General features: G+C 37.0%; 1 protein-coding gene across 1 annotated transcript in view; it reads right to left on the reverse strand.

Moving 5' to 3' along the window:
- Positions 1-15,130, reverse strand: part of ZDHHC2 (zDHHC palmitoyltransferase 2) — a 67,910-nt gene that overhangs the window by 39,552 nt on the left and 13,228 nt on the right. Inside the window, exons 2-3 of the mRNA XM_079142767.1 lie at positions 2,711-2,737; positions 666-760 (exon numbers count right to left, since the gene is read on the reverse strand). Of these exons, the coding sequence (XP_078998893.1) occupies positions 666-760; positions 2,711-2,737 (122 nt within the window). The remainder of the gene's footprint in view (positions 1-665; positions 761-2,710; positions 2,738-15,130) is intronic.

The following is a 15,130-nucleotide window of genomic DNA, read 5'->3' on the forward strand; positions in this document are numbered from 1 at the left end:
AGACTAAATTCCCATCTATTTGAGTAGATGTGATCATATAACTAAGTTCTAAATGTAATTGGAAATGGTATCAGTAACTTCTAGAAAGTATCTTTAAAGGAAAGGGCATATACTTCTCCTCCCCTTTCCTACTTCCTCTAGTCTGTCTGGAAATGTAGACATTATAGATGTAACTTGAACTATCCTCTTAGACCAAGAGGTGGCCTTGAAAACAGAAGCTACACATGGTAGAACAAAAAGGTAGATGAAGTCTACATACCTAGAAGCAGTGGACTAGCTATAGATTTTTTGACTGTAGAAAAGGTAAGTTAAGCCATTTGTTGTTGTTTTTTCCGGTAGCTGACAGCCAACTATTACATCTTTAGTAAGATAATTATAATAGAATTCTGTCCACCAGTCAGCTCTATCTATCCACCCATTTTGATATCTGACTCTGAAGTAGAAATGGAATGCCTAACAGTTGATAATGGAAGTAAATAACAATCTGGTACAAAGGTAATCTTTATCAAATGAAAATTCAAGTATTTATTAACACAGCATTTTTTAAGTCCCCCCCAAAAAAATCACTATACTCAATAAGTTTGTAACACTAATGAAATGAAAAAATTCATTTTTCAGACATCGGTATTACCAATTTCTCTCTTTAGGATAACTGTTAAACTTACTTCTTTTGAAGGATTCATTGGTAATGTAAAGATAGTTTTCCAGTATGACCAGACAAACATTGCAAAAAGTAGATGATAAGCCATCAGGCACACAACTAAAATGAGAGAAACATAATTATCATTGTGATACACAAATACATACTCAAATCATGGTCCTCACAAAATATCTGCTTGTTCTAAAATAGCCAAGTTAGTAATTATAATGTCATAAAAATTCATTTGCATCATACTAGAATAAGCACAACTTATTAAATATAAACCAAATGCCAAGAGTGCTTTTTCTAAAAAAAAAAAAAACTCCTAAATACATAATTATACCTACACCCACGAATTGAAATTCCCATCTGCAAACACATCTATCTATTGACAAAATGGCTAAAGAGCCATTTTATAAATTGTAAAAATTAGTCAGTTATGCTTGCAACCTTGAAGAGAAACACAGCATTAAACAAATGTCAAAACTTTAAAAATATCTCTTTATTGAGAAAAAGCAAAAGCAGCACCTGAGAAGCTGTCTGCTCATTTGCTCAGTCTACACTGGTGGCCCTCCCTCATGACAACATGTATAAGCAGGATGAAGAGATGCTTCTCTTTGTCCACTTAGACAAAAAGATTTCCTTTGGTGGGAGTGCAAGTGCTTTATCACATGGGATAATCATTAAGAAAAGCATTTTGAATACTCTGAGGTAATATATAAATATACTTTGTGTGGTGATTTAAAGTCTTGGAGTACTACACAAACTTAAAAATACTAACTTTGTAAGCAGTGATGATAATTTACTCTGAATAATGCATATATAATTCTGTGAGAGACAGCTGAATAAAATGCTCATATTGAATACAGTATGTTTAGCATTTTAAAACTTTTTTTGGTGAAGATAATTTTTTTTTAAATTTTTATTGGTTATTTTTAGTTATACATGACAATAGAATTCATTTTGATATAACTATACAAGCATGGAATATATTTTATTCTAGTTAGGACCCCATTCTTATGGGTGTACACGATGGTGGGATTCACTATCATGTATTCATACAAGTACAAAGGAAAATTACTTCAGATTCATTCCACTGTCTTTCCTTTTCCTATTCCCCTCTCTTCCCTTCATTCCCTTTTGTCTAATCTACTGAATATCTATTATTTTTCTTTCTACCCATAGTACTTTTTAATTTATCTAAAGAATGATGAGAGTCATATTTACAGAATCATTAAAAATTTTAATTATCCAATAAGGCAATAATAATTTGAATATTCTCAATAAGTGTGAGATGATCACAGCCAAGGGTAGTTTTCCTAAATTATGCAGATGACCCAGTTATTAGGTAATAATGAAAGTTGGGGCAGAGACTGTTGATATCCCTGTACCTCTGAGTCATAGGGATTTTAGGCACAATTACTGTCATCTCAGGGCGGATTGTGTTATGGTTTAGATCTGCAGTGTTCCTCCAAAAACCTATATGTTGAAAGTTTAGTCCCTCATGCAGCAGTGTTCAGAGGTGGGGCCTCTGGAAGGAGAATGGATCATGAGGCCTCTGACCTCATCAGTGGATTAATCCATTGGTGAATTCTTAGCTTAATGGGCTATTGTGAGGTGGTGGAAACTTCAGGAGATGGGGCCAAGTTGCTGGAGGAAGTAGGTCTCTGGGGTGTGTCTCTCAAGTGTATATTTTGTCCCTGGTTCCTCTCTACCACCTCCTGACAGCCATGGGGTGAGCAGCTCTGCTCCACCACTTTCTTTACATGATGATGTTCCGCCTTCACCATAGGCTTAAAACAATGGAGGCAGTTCACTGACCATGGACTGAAACCTCTGAAACCATGAGCCAAAATAAATCTTTGCTTCTTTAAGTTCATTTTCTCAGGCATGTTCTTTGCCAAGTGTCTGACAGAATTCAGTCTAGGAATTTAGAGAAATGAGATGTCTTATTTCCATTTCTCAAAGAGTAATTTTTAATTGCCACCCAATCCAAATGGATACAATTCGTTTTTTCCAAAAAGTTTTTTTTTAAAGTTACTCCCATAAAAGTAGCATAATTCATTTTACCTTGTTCGCCAATGTTTTCCATGGACACTATGGAAATAGAAAACAAAAGACAGGTAATAGGTTACATGAAGTTCATGGCAAACATACAGTCTAAAAGAGATATAAGGCATTTACATAGGTTAATAATTTGGCTTCCCACTGAACCAACATTCTTTAAATATTTGTTCAACTTTACTTAGAGGAAAGGCAAGCACTGTGTGGAGTGAGGGTGGGGAAGAAAGACTGGCGGCCCTAGTCAGCCACCTTTATTGTGCATTTCAGCTCTAAAGTAAAGCAGCATTCTTCAAGTGTGCCCAGTGAGTCTTAGTCATGTATCTATTGGCTTATTCGTTTCCCTTCAACCACAGGGTTCAGATAAAAGCAGTGTTTACCACGTCATTACATTCCAGAGACATTTATTGCTTTTTATAAACTGGCAACCACCTGGGTAGCTCTCAACAAAGAATAAAATGCTGTGTCCAGAGCACATACTCTTCATATTTCCAACAGTTCATATTCTCATGCTGATGGGTCTAACTGCTCCTCATTGTATATGAGGGGCCCAGGCAGTGCAAGGGAAATAGCCATCTGTCAGAGGCTGTTGTAAATATTTGAAGGTAGCAGATGGATTAAGATAGGGGCCAAAGGAGCAGAAACAAGCTGGGACAAGAAACTGCATTTAGTAATCCAGACCGTTTTCTTACTTTGTGTATTGTCTAATTGTTTTGTTCCATGTAGTCTTCCTGTGTCTGTAATAAAGTTGTTTTTTGTCTTGGGGGGAGGGCAGTTTTGGCCTATCTCAGTTGTACCACAGGAAAGTTTGATTTTATGTATTTTTGTTCCTACTTGTTTTTTAAAGGGTACATGATTCCAGTCCTTAGTTCTGGAATGAAGTGTTACTGTCAAAAGAAATGCTAGAATCAGGGTAATGTGAGAGATTTTTAGGACTACCTCATCCAACCAACCTCCTTCTCAAGTAAGCTACTGAGTGTCAGTTTAGGCATTTCTAGAGCCAGCAGGAGCCCACAGCTTTGGCGAGCAGCCCATTCTATTACTGGATGCTCTAAGAATAAGAAAATTCATTCTTACAGGATGCTGAAAATTGCTTCTTGTGGCTTCTACCTGCAATATCTAGGCTTCCAATCTAAAGCAATAAATAAAATCTAAATGATAGAACTTCAAATATTTAAAAAGTTACTGTTTCCCCCTTAAATGCTCTCTTTTAGCCCAAATAATAAATCATTTCCAGGTCTTCTACCAACCTTGACAGGCACCTGATCTTAGGAATGGGCTTGACAGGCAGCACCATGACCTATGACTTAGCAAGGACCTGTTTCACAAGTCTGCTTGCAAATCAGAGGCTAGTTAGATTATTTTCTCATAGAATCTCTAAAGTGGTGAGGGCTGAAAGCTCGCTGTTTTCTACATCTGAACCTACCACCGCGCCTACGCATTTCTCTCTAGGCACTGCCTTGCTCATCTTTGCTGTTGCTCCAAACTTGACTACATACAACACTTCATCCAAACTTCCTGTCCTTCAGAGGAGCTCATCTAAGAAAATGGTAAAGCAATTTGACTCCATTTGTGCATTTATATATGGAAGACCCTGAAGTGACCATTCCATTGGTGTTGGTGCTTTAAAGAAAATGCATTTGCTATTCCATGCCTCCAGCTGTCAGAACTGAAAACAGTAAAACAAAATGACATTTAAGGAAACAAGTACAATTAATGAGTTGATCACCTTTTGACTCAGAACACTACCCTATTAATTGGAAAAGCATTCAAAGACATCTTTTTAGAAGTTAGTTTTGCCACTCATGGCTTGTTTTCCCCTAAATGTTTTTCAAAATCCATAGATGCTTTTTTTTTTTTACAATTAATCAAGTCATACTTAGACACACGCTTGTATTAAATTATTCTTATCATTTGTAGAATGAGATGTAAAAGTCCAAAAGAGGCTGTATCTGATTACACTCACCAAGATGAACCTATCCAATTTCCTATAAACATAAGCTTTTAAGTTTTGTCAATATCACAGGCAGAAATGAAAATTCTTGTTTTGGTATTCATTTCCCTCATTGCTAGTAAAGTTTAGCATTATTTTAAAAATACAATTGATTTTTCCTATCTCTTCAGAGTGAATTCTGACTTTCTTATTGGCTTAATTTTCTTTTGAGAGACTTTAAGGTACTGTGGTCAATAATCCCATATTTGCATATATGTTGTAAGTAAAGTTATGTGTAATTGTTTTCAAATGGTTTAACAAATACCAGCAAAATGTTAAGACTTATCACTGACTATATAATAGTATCAAAATTTTCAAATTATTTCATTAACAGATATGTGGAGTATACTAGGGCTTTGTTTTGTAATTCTTAGGACATACATGTTCTCTCAATCATGTTTATTTAATTAGTAGGTCAGTGATTCCTTCACCTTATAATTTTCAGTTTAGGGCGGAGTTGTCAAATTTCAAAATTTCCTTTCTTGTGTAAGAACATGAGATGAATCATAGAAAATATGACACCATTTTCTAGTGACAAATATACAAATATTTTTATTTGTAAATTGCTGATTAAGAACAGGTTGCTATTTAGGCTTAAATACTTTTTCTGTATATATAGAAAACTATATAGAAAATATAGATATAATCAAACATAATTTGATTATTTATATCAATATAAGAATTAAGTAGCATATTTGTGACAGATCTTCCAAAAATAACTATTGGGTTTTTGTGTGAATTCTGAGTTTTAATCCAGTGTAATATGTTTACATTATTAACTTCATAAGTAGAATTTCAGTTTTTTCTGTTTAGAAATTGTGCTGATACCTATTCTCCAGCTACACTACAGAAATTTTAAGTGTTTTATAGGCAACTTTATCACATTTTCTTTTCTTCTTTGGTACCAGAGAATGAACCCAGGGGTGCTTAACCACTGAGCCACATCCACAACCGTTTTTTATATTTAGAGACAGAGTCTCAATGAGTTGCTTAGGGCCTTGCTAAATTGCTGAGGCTGGCTTTGAACTCACGATCTTCCTGTCTCAGCCTCCCAAGCTGCTGGGATGCGCCACCACTCCCGGCTTATTACATTTTCTTAAAACAGCTATTAAGGCAAATGAAATAGCTATTTCTATTTTTCATTCAAAGAAAACTGAGCTTTACTCAGTTATTAATAAAGTTATTAATAAAAATATGAATTTTATTCAAAGTCACAATGGTTAGCACATAAAGCATTTCTATCTTGAAATTATTTTCAATTTTAAAATTTTATGTATATGAAAAAAATTATAACATTGGGCTTTGCTTAATCCTATTAAAATTAATTTCTCATTAAAGCAAATATCTGCCCCATAAATATTTACTAGTAAAAGAGTGATTTAAACAGATGAAAACACAACTGATATGAATCACACAAACAAGGCACTGAAAGCAGACTATGAGACATGTCAATTATTTCTTTTGTGGATATGAAAAACTCAAGAAGGAAGTTTTTGCTTTGACTTCACCATCTTAGTACAGTGCAGAAACTCGACAGAAGTTGACAAAACCAAAAGTAATTTTTCCTGCATATCTGCTAGCCATTTCTCCAGAAATGAAGACAATTACCTCCCTGAGGCAGAAAGAACACAAAGCTGTTCACATGCCTTAAAAAGGAAAAGGTTGAGGGAGATAGTGGCTTCATTGCAGCTTCAAGCAACCATGAAAACAGAAAGGCTCTGTTAAGTTTGTAGCTCCCACTCCCCCAGTATTGATTCTTCCTTAGTATTTTTTTTAATATACCAATTTGTCAAAATGAAAAAGAGTAATTCTATGTTTCCCAGTATTAAAGAGCAAATGCCCTGATAGTGACAGGTAAAGTTCAATTCATCTTTACTAATTTACAATTATTCTGCTGATTCCACATAAAAACAACAATGGCAATATCATTAAGGGTTGCTGTGAAAATTAGAAGAGGTGATGTATGAAAGGAACTTAATGTACTGCCTGGTACATATCAGGCCCCACAAATATACAGACAGTTATCAGGTCTATTTTCTGGCAATCCTTTCTGCTTAACTCCCCACTCATGTGATTCCTTTAAGTAACAGAATGGGGATTGGAGAAAAGGCTGAAACGGTCTGTCATCAGTTCAGAATTCACAAATGTGATAATTTTTATTGTAGTACTAATTGTTCTTAAAGAAATCTTGGTTTAAAACATAAAACAGGCAAAACCAAAGTTGAAGACTTGTCAAAGTGATAATATCAAATACAGAAAAGTGACAAACTTCCTGATCCACTTGTCTTGAAAGTATCATTTAAAATATATAACCACCTTATCTCTTCAGCCCAAATTGCCAAGTAATTGTTTGTTCTAGGGGTCAGTAAACTGTGGTCCTTGGTCCAAATACAGTCAGCCATCTTGGTTTGGGTATGAAGACTCATGCATTGAAGGCTTGGTTCCCAATGTGGTCGTGTTTGGAGGTGGGGCTGTTGGGAAGTGATTGGATCATGAGGGCTCTAAGTTCACCAGTGGACTAATATTACATCCTTAGCTGAATGGGATGCTGGGAGGTGGTGAACACTAGGAGGTGGGCCATAGTTATAGGCATGCCCTGGAGGGATATTTCTCATCCACTGCTCTTTTCCCCACTCTGCTTCCTTGTTGCCAAGAGCTGAGCAGCATTCCTCAGCCACACCCTTCCATCTCGTTTCTGCTTTAGAACCAGCAGATCATGGATTGCAACTTTTGCAACTGTGAGCCAAAATAAACTTTTCCTCCTTTAAGTTGTTTATGTCAAGTATTTTGGTCACAGTAATGTAAAGCTGGCACATACCTGTTTCTGTAATAAAATTTTGTTTAAGCAAAAACACATTCACTCATTTAGGCAGCCCCTTTTGTCTTACAATGGCAACACTTGGTAGTTGAGACAGGGATGGTATATCCTGAAAAGCCTAGAAGATTTACTAACTGGCCCGCTATAAGAAAAAGTTTACCAGTCCCCATGTACTAGCCAGAGTTCTCCAGACACACAGACCCAGCAGGATGCACATGTGTGTGTGTGCACATGTGCGCACAAGAGAGTTATTTTAAGGAACTGGCTCATGTGATGTGGGGCTGGCAAGTCTGAAATCTGCAGAACAGGAAGACAGCTGGAGACCCAGGTGAGAAGTAATGTTGCAGCCTTGGGTTGAAAGGCAGTCTAGAAGTAGAATTCCTTTATTAGGGGACCTTAGTATTTTCTCTGAAGACCTTCAACTGAACGGAGGAGGTCCATCCATCTTATGGAAGATAAACAGCTTTACTCAGTCTATTATTGACTGGTAATCACACCTAAAAAATACCTTCACATAAACATCTACACTGTAGTTTTACCAAACTGGTCACCTTTGCCCAGTCAAGTGGATATACCAAATTAACCATCATACCTTGTATCAATAAGTTAGTTTTATTCTAGAACACTTTTACTAAGAAGAAGATATGTGTTGTTCTTTCATATCAGTTCTCAGGTCAAGCTTATTTTTTTTAATAAATTAATAAATTAGAATGGTATCTAATAAATAACTACAATACAGTGCATCTTTACATACCTGTTAGAGGAAAAGTTAAAATAATGTCCTTTTTCATATTCTAGAAACCTGGTGACAGATAATTTTATCCAACTTACATTTATTTATGTACCCATATAATTGCCTAAGCATGCTAACAAACCCTAGTTTCCAAAGAGCTCTAAAAATATTCACCAGTCTAGTCTAGGTTGATTTAAATTCAAACATGATTAAAAGCAGGGGAGCATCTCAAAGATTATTCCAGTACTAGATTTTTATGAAGTGATTTGTAAAAAGTTGGCTTTGGTAATTATACACGAAGAGTTTGTTGTCAAAAATTCTACCTACTGACAAGGAGCAGCCCAGTAAACTGCTGATAAGTTAAAATGAGTTCAACTTTTAGTTATAAATACAACTAAAATCCAAAATTTCAGATGTTAAAATATGCCTTCCTAGTAGACAAAAGATGCATCCCCATACCCTGAATTAGCAAAGAATAGTCACACAGTTGTTCTAGAACAATTCAGTTTTTAGGTATTGACACTGCATGCGTATTGCTGTGCTCTATTTTCTTAATCAGAATTTTCTTTTACCTGTCTTTAAATTCAAATTCTCCCCTTTGGAGGAATTATTTACCTTTATTGCTTGTACACAGTAACTTTTCTATATAAAACCATGCAATTTCCAGATTTGTTCTCACACAGACATTCTTAGCCTTATAAAAGCAATCTGATAATGAAGAACACCAAAAATAAGAGATTTGGTTCTAACGAATGAATCTTAAGGATAATTTCACGGCCACACTCTTTTTTTCCTGCTTATCTTTAACTTATTTATTGAAAAACACTCTTAACTATACTATCCCTACACAGTTGAGCATAAAATGGTAAATAAGACTCTATCCCAGTGCTCACCAAGCTCAGAGTTCATTCAGTGATTTTACTTAGAAGTGAAAACTAAAAAAATTGGATGTAGCTATTAGAACATTTTCAACTTTAGTAACAGAAACAGCTCAGATTCAAAAGAGTAAAACAAAAATATGTGTAGCAGCACATTTAAATATGCTTTACTATCTTCTGTCCTAACAACACCTCTCCCTTAATGTCAAGTCTGTAGCTGCCATTCTTTGCTCTGGCCTTCTTGCAAGAAAGCTGATTTTAACAACCATCTGAAGTTCCTGCTTCTACCTGCTAACTTCCTCCCACTTCCTTGACCAACTCTATCAATCCCCCACCTCCTGTCACATTCCACTGGTCACTCTTGTTGAGGTCTCCAGCGCCTTCTCCCTCCTGCTAATTCTCTGCACTCAAGTAACTTGGACAGAATTAATTACGGTCTTTTAAAAACACTTTGTCAAACTGACAGTGAATTCTGACAAAACTGGCTCGTGGGAACTCCTAGAAGGAGAAAGGTTTGTCCCTTTGGTTACTTTCCAAGAAGCTCTATTTCATTTTTAGTGTAACAGAAGTCAAAATTGATACTGCTACTAGACCATTTCAATGACAGACCTAAGAAAAATGTTATTCACATCAATATTTCCAGTTTAATTCCAATTGTATTTTTTCTTCCTAATAAATTTTATGGATTTTCTTTACCACATATCTACTTACATTTTTTATATTTTTACTTTATTACATTTTATCTTTGAGGAAAGGGAGTGACCATGCAAAGTATGCACTCTGAACACCCTCAGCCCTACTTACATTTTTAGTCTTTAGTGAACATTTTTGTCTTTGTAGTCCTCACAGGTAACAGTGATGTTATGGGCAAGTGCAGTGCCTGCCTTCCTCTCAAACCTCATCTCATACTTCTCTCTTGTGCACAAAGCTTCTACAGAGCACCCTGGGTTTTCTTGCCTCTTAAACATGGTAATACTGTCTCTCTCTAAAGCCTCTTAATGGTACTAAACCAGGTAGTAGGAAACCTGAAACCTCAGTCTGATACTCCCAGTAGTGTGACGTTGATCCCAACAGTCAGCTGAGCTCTGATTTAATTTTGTTGTTGAAACAAAAAAATGCACTTTAACTTGAAGACATCACTACTTTGATGTGTTACTGGAGGAAAAAAAAATCTGACTTAAGAACTTAAGGCAGAAAAGTTATTCAAAAAATAAATTTATTAGTGGATTTAGGGAACTGTTTTGTGAAAGAATTAAGTAGCTTCAGAACAGAAATAAAAGGTAAGGAAGAGGCTTCAATAGTGCAGAACTTGAACTCCAAACAGGTTTCCCATTTGGACTTTCTCAGTTACCATAAAAGCCGGTTCTAATATACTGCAAGGTAATCTACATCCCCAGGCAGTTCCTTAAAAAAAAAAAGAAAATCATTTTGCCATAAGAAAACCTTGATCTCTCATAAAGTATACATTAATGATGATGTCATCTTACCCAAAACCCTTCCAATACTTCGCACTGCATTTACAGTATCATCTCCTTATTTCAGTCTCAGAGGTCAAGAATGATCTGGCTCCTGCCCACCCCTCTCTATGATCACTTCTTGTGATTAGTCAGCTTATTCACCAAGCTGAAGCCATGCTGAGCTTTGGTTTCTGAAGCACTAGAAGTCTTGGTGTCTATCCCATCTGAAAAGCTCACCTGAGTGCACACCTGGTCATTCTCCATGACCATTGGCTGCAGTTTGAAAGTCAAACTTCTCACAGGGGCCCTCCTGCCCACTTTGTCCCTGTTTCTTTCTTAGCACTAAGCACAATCTAAAGATTTTTGCTTGTTTCTTTTCTATGCCCCTCACTGAGGTTTGCACCCTGACTACCACTAGTTTGATGTTTTATCTTCACCAAGTGATTTAGCTTCTCTAAACTTTATCTCAGTGTTCATCTCTCATGACTGTTTTGAGAATTAAACTAGGAAAGCAAAAGCACCTAGAATAGAATCTGGCAATCATTAGGGTCTCTTAGTTGAACATGGAGGATAAATACATTGCCAAACAGTGAAATGTTAAGAGTAGGAGTTCTCCAAAGTTTAGTGCTAACAGTTTTATAAACAATCTAGGGGAAGAAGTACACAGTGAATTTTTAGCTTGCAGTATTGCTAAAATTTTCTGGAGAGTGAAATGCCAAGTTGTTAGGAATGAATTACTGGAAGAACTTTTAAAGTGTGAATATGCAGAAAATTACAGAATTATAATGTGGGCAAGTTAATATGAGAACAAAATTAAACCAGTGAATATTTTTTTCCAGTGCTGGGGATTGAACACTGGGCCTCACATGTACCCTAGGCAAGTCCACTACCACTGAGCCACACCCCAGCCCAAACCAGCCAGTTCTTACACATTTTCTTAACCTACCCTCCCCAAAACTCTTTTCCTGTCAACCTCACCCCAGTCTGTACCCCACCACACCCTGTCCAGATTCTAAGGTCTGGCATGCCTGGGAATCTCAATATTATGCCCAGAGGGCAGAGTTGCATAATTTGGAAAGAAACAGGACTTCCCTACTGGCTTGATCCATTTCTCCAGAATTTACATTTAACAAACTATAATGATCTAAACTGTTGGCTAAAAATAGTTTAGCCCAACCGTGGAAAATGGCCCTAGAATCATTGGAGACCTTGTATTGCAGAATGGCCCAAAGAGATGCCAGAAACAAAAGTGAGCAACAATAAGATAAACCAAGACACAGAAAGTCTCTTAGGAACTGTCCAGAAGGTTTGTCTTCTGGGTGATTAGGCCTCTAGTAGTCACCAAAATCCTCTGCATGATGTGCATGACACATCGTATTAACAAATTATGAACCTAGCTGTTCTGTGTTGAGGGAAGCCTCCTGAGTCTGTGACATCCAAACACATCCCCTGCCCCAGGGTTGCCTCCTCTTCTACCTGCTGGACCATGAGAGTAGAGTTCATCCCACTGAAGATCTTCCATGACGACACCTCTACACTAACTGGGTGACTTAAAAGAAATCTGTTTCCAGTTCTGGAGGCTGGAAGATTGAGAGCCAGGAGTTGGCAAGGCTGGTTTCCTCTGAGGCCTCTCTCCCTGACCTGCAATGGCAACCTTTTCACTGTGTTTTCATGTCCTCTTCCCCCTGCACCTCTCTGTTTCCAAATTTCCTCCTCTTATAAGGACACCAAATATTAATGGATTTTAGCCTACCCTAATGGCCTCATTTTAACTCAGTTACCTCTTTAAAGAGCCTATCTCCAAATACAGTCACATTCTGAGGTTCCAAAGTTTTGGATTCTAACCTAAGAATGTTAAGAGAAAAAAAATATATATAGCTCACAATATCCTTCCAAACAGGACTGCAGTTGGAACAGGGTGAAGGCTAGATGGGGTGAGAGGGTATCTGTGGGTTAGTGAGGAGTAAGGAGTCAGACAATGAGGAGTAAGACTAAACTAAAAGAACTAAAGGAAGCCAGCATTTGTTGAATGCTTACTATATGGCAGAAACTTGGGCTAAATACTTTAAATATTTATCTCATTGAAATCTTCTAATAATTAGTGACATCAGTATTATTATAATTTTTAAAATAGAAAAAGTCTCCCAGAGACCAAATAACTTCTAAATGTAATTCAAGTCATAATTTATGAAGCTGGGATCTAAATATGGGCCCATCTGATCCCAAAACTCTTTCAAGGATTCCATGTGGCCTCCTGGGACCTACAACATTTGGTGCTTTCAGGCCATCTACCCCACTGGCCCTCTTTGTCCTGGGTAGCCATTCCCTTCTTTAGTTGCTCCCAAGAACTGGTCTGTGCTTGATACTCATGCTACCTCCTCATGCTTCTGGTGTGGGATGCTGTGGGAGGCAGGGAGTAACATACCCTCTTTCATCACCTTTTCCTGCCAACCAACTTAAAACATTCGGAAAAAAAGATAATTTAGCAAATTCTGGAACCAAATAATTAAAACAGTTGGTCATATTTTAGGACACTGCTTGAATTTGGACTTTCATGAGCATCTCATTTTAAGAAATGGAGAAAGAATAGGGTTCTGAGTTCCTAGGGCAAGAGGGAGATGGTGTCATTGGAAGTCAGGTGCTGGGACAGGGGATTCCTGACCTCCAGTCTCAGTGAAGTAAAGAGAATTCTGGAGGTCTGTACTCCAAAAGTACATCCCTCACTTGTAAAAACTGATATTAAGAAGGACAGAATGTGGAGTTGTCCTTGATTGGTAATTCTTAATTCTTATATGTATGAAAATCTTCCAAGTTAGAAGCATTTCTCTCCTGCTCCCAACATCATTTCATTTTCCTTTGTTCTATATGATAAGAACACATAACTCTCTTGAAAAATCTTTTGAGTTCATGATACAGCAGTATTAAGTACAGGAATAACGATGCACAGCAGATCTCTAGAACTTATTCATCCTACCTACCTGAAAAATTTTAGACCTATTCAACAACAACCCATTTGTCCCTCCTTCCAGGTCCTGTGCAACCACCAAACATTTCATCTGTTTCTTTGAGTTTGACTGTTTCAGATCCCTTACTGAAGAATGATACAGTATTTGTCCTCTGTGGCTGGTTTATCTCACTTAGCATAAGCTCCTCCAGGTTCAGCCACGCTGTTAGAGATGGCAGATTTAAAACATCATTTCCTTAGCAGTTTGATGACCAAGTCATTGCTCTAAGGTAGCTCTAATCTACAGGAATGGTGTAATATCTAACTTAACTAACTGAAGGCTAGGAACATGAATGCCTTTCAATATATCAGTTCTGAAGGGGGAATAAAGACTGTCCTCTGACTATGGCCCTGAAAAACACACAGCGACTTTCACCTTGGCAAGTGGAAAGGCAATTCCTGAACCACTGACTGTATTAAGCAGTGTAGATAAATAAGGAAATCTGGTCTCAAGGCTGGCCCCTTGATCTTAGTGTCCTCGTTTTGAAGCTTACTCAATGGAATCCTCTAATCTTTCTGTCTTAAATTAAAATAGAAGAGACTCCCAGTGTCAGCAAGTTGTACAGATTTCAGTACAGCTGTAAGTTTATTCTGTACACAATGCTGCAACTCAACTCATAGTTCCTACAATCATCGAATCTTTTCAACTCCAAACCCCTTCCTTTCCAATTCTAAATGCCCTCCTTCAGGAACCACCAGAGAAGCTATGACTGACTTATGTGCACCCCAAAAGAAAAAAGAAAAAAAAAGTCTGTGGTGGACACTACACCCTCAATAAGGTTCTACCTGTTGAGGTTCTACACACAATGGTTCTCTACTATCAAAGGGAAAGTCAAGCCAGGTGTGGTGGCACACACCTGTAATCCCAGCCTCTCTGGCCAGCCTCAGCAACTCAGGGAAAGTCGTTCTCAAAATAAAAAATAAAAAGGGCTTGGGATGTAGCTCAATGGTAAAGTGCCCCTGGGTCCAATCCCCAGAATAGGAAAAAAAAAAAAAAAAAAAATGGTGGCAGGGGCCAGGAGGTAGGTAGGGATTTATATCCTGAAACATTCCCTTCATTAGTCAGAACCAAAATTTTTAAATTGGAAAGGCTTGGCAAGTGTCTTGCCCAATATAACTACTGAAACTCTTTCCTAAATATGTCTGTATGAATGTATTGGTAGCAAGCAAAAGTCCTACATGTATTTTGGTTATTTCTTCATTTTAAAAATACATGTGATCAGGTAGAAACTACTTTTATAGTGTATGATTTAATGTCATTAAATCAGTTTCTCATTACTTGGTATACTAGGAATTATCACAGAAGACAATACTGAGAGTTCTTTTTTTTTTTTTTTTTTCACTACCAAACATTAACTGTTTGATTTGTTAAGCAGACACACTAATGATTCTTCTTTGCCTCTCCAAGGAAACACCACCCTGGGGTTAGCAGCTACCTGTTGAATACTACAGGACCAGACTATATGCACAAATAACACATTTACAAATTAAACCAGTATTTCTGGGTTCATAAAAATCATCTGACACTTCTATAGTACTTTGCAAC

The sequence above is a fragment of the Sciurus vulgaris genome (genome assembly GCF_902686455.1).
Source record: "Sciurus vulgaris genome assembly, chromosome: 5".
Taxonomy (NCBI): Eukaryota; Metazoa; Chordata; class Mammalia; order Rodentia; family Sciuridae; genus Sciurus; species Sciurus vulgaris.